Source organism: Orcinus orca, chromosome 2 (assembly GCF_937001465.1).
Source record: "Orcinus orca chromosome 2, mOrcOrc1.1, whole genome shotgun sequence".
In the NCBI taxonomy this organism is placed as follows: domain Eukaryota; kingdom Metazoa; phylum Chordata; class Mammalia; order Artiodactyla; family Delphinidae; genus Orcinus; species Orcinus orca.
In genome coordinates, this window is record NC_064560.1 from 113,198,986 (window position 1) to 113,210,325 (window position 11,340).

The window sequence follows — 11,340 nt, forward strand, 5'->3', positions numbered from 1 at the left end:
ATCCACCATTATAGTATCATATACTCTATATTGTTTTCACATTAATATTTTCAAGTACTGTGAACTTAGAGACTATTATGCATGCATTCAGTAGCCTGCAGTGATATTTTAATGTATTTTAAAGTTATGTAGTACATTAATTTTTCTTCTAAATGTTAATAAAACACTATTGGAATTAACAAATTTCTCATGGGTTTGCTCAGGTACACTGAAGTTTGCCTAACAATCAGGAATTTAAGTAGGACAAAGTTTTTTTTAACTTTTACAATATTTTTATTTTAATAAGATTTTTTTGTAACTACCAACTTTTTTTCCTAAAAACTACAAAATCTTTAAGTTACATACCTAATCATTTGGACCAGGGGTCAGTAAACTTTTTATGTAAAGGGTCAGATAATAAATATTTTAGGCTTTGAGAGCCATACAGCCTCTTTGGCAGCTACTTAACTTTGCGGCTACAGAACAAAAGCACCCACATTCAGTATGTAAACAAATGAGCATGGCTGTGTTCCAATAATACTTTATTTACAAAAAAAAAAAAAACTTATAAAAACAGGCAGTGAGCCAACTATGGTCTACAGACCATGGTTTGCCAATCCCTGTGCTAGTGGCCTCCATTAATACTTAGAATAAAATCAAAAGTTTTTACCATAGCCACCCCTCCAACTCATCTCCCAACACTCTTGCTCACTTTATTCTAGCCACCATGGCTGTCTTGCTTTTTTAAGCACATACACATATAGCACATTTTCATCTTAGGGCCTTCGCCCTGGTGTTCCTTCTGCCTAGAACACTCTTCCACCACCATTTGCTTCCGGACTTCATTCGAGTCTCTACTCAGAATCTTAGTGAGGCCTTTTCTGATCACTCCCCATCACTCTCCACCTCCTTGCAATGCTTTACTTTTCTTCAAAGCATTAGCGTTGCCCACCAGTACATTATGTATTTATTTGTTAATTCTCTGCCCTCTCTACTAGAACATAAGTTCCATAGGGATAGGGATATGTCTGACTTATCACTGTTTTAACCCCAACACCTAGAACAGTACCTGATACATAATAGGTGCTCAAATATTTATTAAATGAATTAGTGTCTGATTAGTAACAAATATTTCTGTCAATAATATTAGGAAGAATAATAATCTTTTCTTTTATTTTTAACAGAATGGGGTTGCTATTGAACCAATCTGGTCACCATCATGCCCATTCCCACTCCCTGCCTTCAAATTCTCCTACCACAGGTTCTAGATGTGGACAGAACCATGGGCAGGATAGCTTGGCAGTGAGAGCTGCATTTGTACATGCCTTGGGGGATCTGGTACAGAGTGTTGGTGTGCTAATAGCTGCATACATCATACGATTCAAGGTAACATGATTGCTAGTATTTTTATTTTAAAATATATATTTAATTTCAACATTAAAACTAAAGGTGACTGTCTTATCAGTATACTAGACACCTGTGCCAGTCCTATTCATTTTGCATTATGCAAGCATACTTGAACTATCAGTATATCTCTTTTATTAGCACCAAACACAATAGTATCAACCTCACGGGGTAACTTATCTGTTGGCTTTGGTGGTGCCTTCACTGAAGAACTCAATTCTAAGCCTTGTCACTCAACTGCTAGGTACTGGAATGTGCACTGGAGTGCTCTGGAAATCCAGAGATCTGAGTTCTAGTCTTGGCTCTGCCTTTAATGCTTTGACCTTGAGCAGGTCCCTCAACTCTAAACTTGGTTCCCTCCTCTTTAATATGAGGGGCTTAGACCAGATGGATGGCTGCTAAAACTCCTTCCAGCTCTGTTAGTCTATGGTTCTGGGTGGAAGATTTAGAGAAAGCACAGAGGAAAACAGTGGAACAAATGACTAAACTTCTGGAAATACAATAGGTTTCACAAAGAAAGGCATTTAAACAGTCTAGGAAAGAGTGAAGACGTTTCTCAATTGGCATTATCCAAGTTTTAAAGATGTGCTCCAGTCCTGCTAAAGAACAGGGGACAGAGTATGCCTTACTTTGCTTTACAGACTGTTTTATGACTGTCTGTATTTAATCATGCAATTTTGATCTGTCATTTTTCAGCCAGAATACAAGATTGCTGATCCCATCTGTACATATGTGTTTTCATTACTTGTGGCTTTTACAACCTTTCGAATTGTATGGGACACAGTAGTTATAATACTAGAAGGTAAGATCTCTAGTATCCCCACTGTGGGTTTATTATTTCCCTAAATCAGATTGGGGCTGTTGGTGAGGGGCAGGAGTACTCCAGGGTAGGAGCCATGTCTTTCTTTTTACTGATACTTATTAGTCTATAATACCACCTTACATGTAAAAAACATGTGAGAGTCAATGCACTCTCCCATCTATTACCCATTTGATCCTTATAATAGCCAAGAAAAGTAGGCAAGGCAGACATTATTATTCCCATTTACCAACAAGAAAATTGAGGCTCAGCGAGGTAACATAACTTCATTAAGGTCATGCTGCTAATCAACTGTGGACCTAGGACAAGAATGCAGCTCATGATTCTTAATACAGTTATGTTTAATAATTTATTTATTAAGTCTGTAATTCCCATTTAACTTGCTATTCTATTTCCAGCATCCCTGCCTTACTGATATTAAGTATAAGCATTTAACTATAAGTTCTCAGAAGTAGGTTTATCTTTATTGTATGTTCGTTTTTCTTTTTTGTCTATCCTAGCTTGTTTATTAGATGAAGTCATCTGGTTTGAGTGACATTTCTTTTTAGTGAGAATGAACATTTTCTAAGTATTTATTAACCTCTTGTATATATCCTGCTATATGTGTGCATAGTTTATCTTAAAGTTTTAATATATTTTAAAGTGTTCATTTAAACTGAATTTGGTAAAGCCATTTGGTTTCTTTTTTAAAAAAAATGTCCTATTAGTAATATATAAATGTTTTCTCAAAATAACCTTTACTTATAAATGATACATTCTGAATAGGTGTACCAAGCCATTTGAATGTAGACTATATCAAAGAAGCTTTGATGAAAATAGAAGATGTATATTCAGTGGAAGATTTAAATATCTGGTCTCTCACTTCAGGAAAACCTACTGCCACAGTACACATACAGCTAAGTATGTTGCTGACGGTGAATGCTGGGGTTGGTGGACTTCTATCTTTGGAATTAAACATCTGTGCTTATGATTAAATAGGAAGACTTTTCTGATGGAAAGATATGTTTTAAGGGAAGGGTGAGGCTCTTCAGAACGTGAGTTGAGGTCAATTTATTGTTGGCAGAGCAATAATTTTCTATCTCTTTGATGAGATATTACAAATTGATTTTTTCCCTTCAGATAAAAGGCACAAAGTATATTTACCATGTTTTTTCTATATAAGAAAAGCTAAACTCTATGTTTTTATTTCTTTAAATCATTTCACAGCTTTTTATTTTTTTATCAAAATAATACATGTATATGGTTTATTTTAAAAACTACAAAAGATGAAAGACTTGTAATTGATGTCTAGTATTTTTTCTCTACCCAAGAGTGGAATAGAGAGATTGGAATAATGAGAAGTCATTCTGGCTTTGTAAACTGAAATACTTCTCTAACAGAATAGCTTCAAGAGGGTAGAAATCAAACTAATAAAAATCTGTTCACAGTATAATAAGATTGTTTTTGCCCTTTGTCTTGTTCGCTAATGTGTAACTGTATACAATGAATAGTAATGATATTTTCTTGACCTTGCAGTTCCTGGAAGTTCATCTAAATGGGAGGAAGTACAGTCCAAAGCAAAGCATTTATTATTGAACACGTTTGGCATGTATAAATGTACTATTCAGCTTCAGAGTTATAGGCAAGAAGTGGACAGAACTTGTGCAAACTGTCAGAGTTCCAGTCCCTAATTGTATACATTTTGGAGACTACCGCCTTATTTATCCTGCAGTCACAGATGTAAGAGCAATAAATGCACGCCTAAATGAGAAATGGAACCCCTGACAGCTGTGTCAGTATCAAGCACCGGTCTCTCAAAACAGTCACTCTAGCCTGACAGTGCTACTTTCTGTTTAATGGCAAAATGAGACTTCACCATGATTTTCAGATGAAGATGTTTCTAAAACACTGTTTACAGAATGAGACATGACTCTACAGATACCTCATGGAAGACAATCCGAGACCGTACTTCATTAATTATGACAGTACATGTCTTAAAGGAAGCATCAAGAATTCAGTATTTGCATTTAAAAATCCTTTTTAAAGGCCATTTTATATCAAGCCAGTGCTGGAAAACTGAATTTTTTTATTATGTAATCTTGAACCCAGCTTCTGGAATTTGACACCCAGCTCTCTTTTTACCAAAATTATTTCTCAGCAGATTTCAGCAAGTACTACTAATTATCCAGAGAGTGGAATAAGCATGTATTCCTAGAGTTTCAGAAATGTTTGATTTCACAAATAAGTCTTAATCTTACTGTTAACAATTTGTAATCAATTTTTTCCAGACGTTACAGGGTTTTGAATCTCAAAGTTAGCATTTTTGGTTATTTGTAACCTTATCAGAACCCAATCTTTACATATTGTGGTCACTGTCATTAAATTGTTTAGGAAATATTTTCAATATTATTCTGAATAGCAGAAGTTAATCATAAACTCAAATTACTATATGATAATTTAAAACAAAATATGGGAGTGAGGATGGGGTGTGGAGTTTCAGATTTAAGTCTTCCCGAAATCACTTGTTGTTCATGGAATTATTTTAAGAACAGCAAGAGACTGCAAAAGGTAAACAATGATCCTCTGTCCTTTTAAGAACTGCTTTACCTTTTGTACAGAAAGTTTGCTTGGTACCTTGCTTCCTTCCTGCTTCCATACCAGTTAATCTGTGTGAGCCCTTTCAGGGTAAAACTCTGGGAAGCTAAGGTTCAGTGTGCCCTTCACCTCTCATGTGTAGATTAACCACATTCCTCCAGAGAATTTTGGCTGGATGATATGAATTAGGGATTCTCCATGGAATCCAGAAACCCTAGGATGTAATTTTGAAGTTTTTCCAATAATAATACCTTAACAGAAACTCCCAGAGGGATTGGGACAAGATATTACTCTGAGAAAACAAAATTTTCAAGGGATTTTTGACCTTGTGTGTGTGTTTTTTAAAGCAGGGGAATGGGGATGGACATGAAATCTGTGTTGTAGGGAGGCTAAGCGTAAAAGTTTTCAGAGCAAATGCAACTAATTGGTAACAGTTGTGTTACAGAGGCAGCTGTGAATATTCATGTTTCATTTTGCAACTGTTGGTTTTGAGATTATCTTTATGCACATTAGAAATCCCTTTTCAAGAGGAACAGTTTCTTATCCCAAGGATGGATATGGTTCTTTGACTCCTCAGAATCAGAGTAGAGTGCACTAGACAAGTTGTGAACTGAAATCCCAGGCGGGCATGCAGTTGACTTCTGATATAAATGAAGAATAGGACACAGATTTCATCTTCCTACCAAGAAACTCACTATGTGATAAACCTAAGATAAAACCTAGATTTACCTAAAAATTTATTGAGTTGATGGTATCCAATAAAAGGGTTGATGAGGATTAATGGCTCCTAATAAAACCCAGTGTCTGTTGCATTGAATTGAAAATTCACTTTATGGGATTCTTACTGTGAATCTATTTAAAATAATGCTTTGAATTTTTCAAAAATTTCAGTAGCATATAAACTGTTTAAATCCAAATAAATATAAAATTAAAATACAGAGGGCAAGTAAGAATAAATGAGAGGCATTTCAGTGGACATCTGGGTATTTATGGACTTTGAGTACCTAGCAAGAGAAACGAAAAGAATATGCGTTATATATGCTAATTATGCTAATGAAGTTCCCCATATTTGCTAATTGTTCCTCATATCTATGGAGCTTGTTTCTTGTAAACTTTCCTTTATCTTAAATAGCTATATATGACTTTTCATAATGACCCATTCCTTGGAAAGTTATTTGATGAAACAGTCTAAAATCCATTTGAGGATTGAAAGGATCCTCTTGTAAAATGCAGAAACACTGAAAACTTTTGTAAATTTTAATTATAGTGTTCTCCTTAAAGTGAGGCACACATGAAGTTTCCTGTGCTTTGCTTTTTGTAGCAAAGACTATAGACTTTTTACTTGTACTCCACTGGGTCTGTAAGATTTGAGGATTGATAGATTTAACTTTTTGTAACTTCACAAGACCCACAGAGAGGGATGTGAACTTAGCAGATACGACCAGGAACTGCACAGCTGGTCTGTCCTTCACCTGCTTAGTTACAGCCCTAAGTTACACTCCTCAGCCAGCCCTCAGAAAGGGCTTTCCATTGTCCTGGGAAAGGCAGTGGCTGTTTGTATAAATACCAAGCATTGTTAATATTGCACGGAAAACATCATAACATAAAAACTGGGCAGTTCTTCATTGCAATGTATTTCAGTTAACATTTGCAAATAATCAGAGTTACTTGTGTATATAACCTGTGTTTCACAGCTCTGGCCAGATGCAGCATTTTGATTTATTTTAGGAAAAAAAACCTATTGTTTCATTAATGACCATGCTGCTTTAGAAATATAATGTGGGGAATGCAGTTGAGTAAGGCATATTTCAGAAGGCTTTGAAATGCAGAACCAGTAGTGCTTGTAATTCCTCCATACATTTTCCATTAGCTATTTCTTGTGTAATGTGAGCCCAGATTTTCACAGCTTGCAGCTCCCATCAGTATTATTTGCCAAATCACTGGATTTCTTATTTTACTGTTTTCAAGTTTGGGTGCTTTGTTCCCATTTTTCTAAAACTAGTTTTCTGCTCTTAGGAGTCTCAATGTTCTGGTTCTGTCTCTTGAACCCAGGTGTCCTCACCGACAGTGTTTGTCTTTAGTAGAATTTTCCCAGAATAGACTCAGGCAGGATCAGATACTTGAGCTTCCCTTTCATTTTAATGTGAGGAAAAACCATCTTTCAGAGACAAAGCACCACTTATAAATGTGTTTCTGGGTAGGGAAGAACCTTGTTTTAAACAGCTGGTTGTTCCTGATCCAGATTTCTCTGCATGCTGAGCTCTATAGAGTAAGTGTGGTAGAAGTGGATGCACTGTACAACAAACAGCAAGCCAAGATCACTGCTGATAAGACTCGGGGTTGTGTTTCTCAAACCACCACTCTTACTACTTAGAAGAGAGAAGAATTCACTTCTGAAACAAGCACAATTAGCTAAATTTATTTTCTTCTTATGTGTTTATATTAATTGGTTCACCGTAATGAGTAAGGCGTTCTTACGGAATTTGAGCCCCTTTGGAATAAGGTTTTAGGCACTTTTGCTGTTGCCTCTACCGTACGTACAGTAAATTTAAAGTTATAGAATGTGTTCATAGATACAAGATTAGTTCATTGGGATCAGTTTGTCTTTGAACCAAACTTCACTTTTGAGCCTGTTGGGTATTAGTCACAAATGAATAGTGGCACCTCGCTATATGCTGTGTTGAGGGGAGGCCAGCCTGATCCCCAAATTGATGATTAAGCTTAATGTCTCTATAACCAAAATACCATTTGCAAACCCTGGCTACAGATCTATCCTGTGAATCCCACCAGACAGGGCTTCAGATTTATGTTAACAGATCGCTAGCCAGGGATATTGTGATGTTGATAGGAGCACGCAAATTGGAGAGAAGAATTGTTGTGAGAGTTCCTCGGTGTTGAATTGTGTGTGTGCAACTGGGTTACACATTCGGGCCAGCCTGTCATTGAATTCTTGCTTACAAAAGGTTTAACCCGTTCTTCCAGTCATGTGGTGAGGACCAACAAACATTTTCTGAGTTTTGGTAAGATTGGAAAACATTATGGAGACTTTCCCAGTTAAACCTGTGACAGTGTCAATTTAAATATTGCAATTAAGTATATTACGAAATAACTGCAACACAAAATTGAAATGTGCCAGTATGTCAGCTTTGCACCTGAAAAATAATGTATATTTGGAAAGCTTATGCTTCTCTAAATAAATGTATGTTAATAAGTAAGCCATATCACAGTTTAAGAAATTGTATATACTTTTCCATATACACCTTCAGAAACTAGGTATTTTGCATAATGATTGATTTTAGAAAGATTTTGAAGCTGGAGTTTGTCCATGTAATTTAAGATTGAAGTACAGTATATGTATATGTACTGTATTTGCAATTTTCAAATTGTAATTTCCTATACATTTATTAAATAAAGTATTGTTTTGCCATGTGGTTTATTAAAAAATGAAAGTGTACATTGCCTTAAATTTCTAGGCTTTTTAAATTGAATAAATAATCATAATAGGCCTTAAAAGATAATCTTCTTAGAAAGAAAAGCATTGGAAAATAGATTTTAACCTATCTAGTTTTATTTTATTTTTTTAATTAATTTATTTTTTGGCTGCGTTGGGTCTTCATTGCTGCGCGTGGGCTTTCTCTAGTTGGGGCGAGTAGGGGCTACTCTTTGTTGCGGTGCACGGGCTTCTCATTGCGGTGGCTTCTTTTGTTGCAGAGCATGGGCTCTAGGCATGCGAGCTTCAGTAGTTCTGGCACGCGGGCTCAGTAGCTGTGGCTCGCAGGCTCAGTAGTTGTGGCGCACGGGCTTGGTGGCTCCGCGGCATGTGGGATCTTCCCAGACCAGGGCTCGATCCCGTGTCCCCTACCTTGGCGGGCGGATTCTTAACCACTGCGCCACCAGGGAAGTCCCCTTATCTAGTTGCATAATCTCTGATTGTAATGCCTTTTAGATGTTTAAGAAATAACATCTTCCAGATAGGATAAAAGAGAGATTAGAAGAACCTTTACTTTTTATATCAATCACTTTTAATGTCCCTGCAGCCCCAGCAACAGTGGCAGACAGGAAAGAAAGAGGCCCTAGCGGGAGTGAGTTTGGTGAGGACCGTCGGGAAGTGTGAGCGTTGCGACCTGAGGAGCCTCCAACGGTGCAGACCAGGGGTCGGCGGCACGCCTCACAGGCCCGTCTGCCAGCCTGTTTGTATGGCCCAAAGAGCTGAGGGTGGTTTTCTCATTTTTTTAATGGTTAAAAAATCAGAATAATAATATTTCATGAGGTGAAAATTATGTAAACTTTAAATTTCAGTGTCTGTAAATAAACTCACTGAACCCATCCACACGCATTCAATCATGGCGCTCTCTCATGCTGCAGTGGCAAAATTGAGTAGTTGTGACAAATATAAGATATTTACTATCTGTCCCTTTATAGAAAAAGTTTGCTGGCCTCTGGTGTACCCTATTGTACCATTTTAGGGCCATAACAGCATAAATGGATGCAGCAAGCTCTTGTAGAGCCCCCTTGGAAGTTTCTGTGACTGGTTGATCTGACGGCTACCCAAGTCACCAAAAGGTCTTCTCCTCCCTTTACCTTTTTTCTTTTCTTTATCCGCCTTGGAGTTTGGGGCCGAAATATAGGGAAAGAGTAGCAAGATTTCAAATATTACCTACGTACCATATGTTCTATGTAATGTTCAGCAGCAAAGCCATTTTATACCCAGAGCACCATGATCACCAGCATCATTTAAGAATATTCTTCAGGACTTCCCCGGTGGTCCAGTGGGTAAGACTTGGAGCTCCCAATGCACGGGACCCAGGTTCGATCCCTGGTCGGGAAATTAGATCCCACATGCATGCCGCAACTAAGACCCCACGCAGCCTAAATAAATAAGTAAAGTATTTCTTAAAAAACTATTTTTCAACGTAAAGCTTATTCACCTGAATTTTTAAATTTCTCACTTAAGTTATGACAAAAAAATGAAGGAAATAAAAATGTATGTATGTTGAATACCTTATGTAGTTGGTGCCAACTGGGAGTTCACAAACAAAAAACATTTTGTCTGCTAAGTAAATTGAAAATTGGCTGTCAGTCTTTTAAAAGAGTATGTTCTTTAGAGTTTTCCAGTTACCTAGCTAGTAAAAGACAACTATTTTTGAAAACAGTAATAAATACAGTTTTAGATAAGTTATACTAGTAAATACTGATATGTTACATATTCTTTGTGATTATATACCTAGCTCTATTTGTTTTTGATGTGTTATATTTTGGGGTCCATGTCAGATGCTAAAACAAATCCTAATCTGGGCTACCAGCCATACAAACTCTTATTTATGCTAAACTTTCAGCTTTATTTAATATATTAGAATAACATTTTTATTATAATTCAGTTCCAACTATGATCTATTATAATTGCTATAAGCTGTGAAATAAACTAAGCATAAATAGGAATTATGAAGCCTTAGGACATCTCTATGTGAATCTTGTTTAAGATTAAGATGTTTAAACCTCCTAAGATTATAAGGTTCAGTGAAATATAACCAAAGATGTCATTTTCAAGCAGCACTCTGGTTTAAGGCTCTCATGTAACTTTTACAGAATGTAAACTGTAAAGTTTGGCCTGTGGGTATTACCCAATAAACATGAAGATGATACTTTGTAAGTTACCAAATAGCTTCGATGTCTCCTGTCCTGGACTTTTCAAAGACTTATTCTGGTTTGATTTTAAATTCCTATTGTCTGTGTTTCACTTGCCCGTTTCTGCACATTGGTTTTGGGTTGTTTTTGTTTTTTCTTTTTTAATTTTTTTATTATTTTTAACATCTTTATTGGAGTATAATTGCTTTACATTGTTGCTGCTGTATAACAAAGTGAATCAGCTATACGTATACACATATCCCCATATCCCCTACCTCTTGTGTCTTCCTCCCTCCCTCCCTATCCCACCCTTCTAGGTGGTCACAAAGCACGGAGCTAATCTCCCTGTACTATGCAGCTGCTTCCCACTAGTTATCTATTTCACATTTGGTAGTGTATATATATATATCCATGCCACTCTCTCACTTCGTCTCAGCTCACCCTGCCCCCACCCCATGTCCTCAGGTCCACTCTCTATGTCTACGTCTTTATTCCTGTCCTGCCCCTAGGTTCTTCAGAACCATTATTTTATTTTTAGATTCCATATATATGTGTTAGCATACATTATTTGTTTTTCTCTTTCTGCCTTACTTTACTCTGTATGACAGTCTCTAGGTCCATTCACCTCACTACAAATAACTCAATTTCATTTATTTTTATGGCTGACTAATATTCTATTCTATATATGTGTCACATCTTCTTTATCCAATCATCTGTCGATGGACACTTAGGTTGCTTCCATGTCCTGGCTATTGTAAATAGTGCTGCAATGAACATTTCAGTACATGACTCTTTTTGAATTATGGTTTTCTCAGGGTATATGCCCAGGAGTGGGATTGCTGGGTCATGTGGTAGTTCTATTTTTAGTTTTTTAAGGAACCTCCATACTGTTCTCCATAGTGGCTGTATCAATTTATATTCCCACCAGCAGTGCAAGA

The 11,340-nt window shown here is 36.6% G+C and overlaps 1 protein-coding gene across 2 annotated transcripts in view; it reads left to right on the top strand.

Moving 5' to 3' along the window:
• SLC30A4 (solute carrier family 30 member 4) overlaps nt 1-10,436 on the top strand; it is a 32,297-nt gene extending 21,861 nt beyond the window's left edge. Inside the window, exons 5-8 of one of the 2 annotated variants that reach the window (XM_033408421.2) lie at nt 1,164-1,365; nt 2,080-2,185; nt 2,969-3,129; nt 3,719-10,436. In XM_033408421.2, coding sequence (XP_033264312.1) covers nt 1,164-1,365; nt 2,080-2,185; nt 2,969-3,129; nt 3,719-3,778 — 529 coding nt within the window. In that variant the 3' untranslated portion in view covers nt 3,779-10,436. The remainder of the gene's footprint in view (nt 1-1,163; nt 1,366-2,079; nt 2,186-2,968; nt 3,130-3,718) is intronic. The other variant, XM_004281270.4, reaches the window with a different exon arrangement.
• Nucleotides 10,437-11,340: the final 904 nt, after the last annotated feature.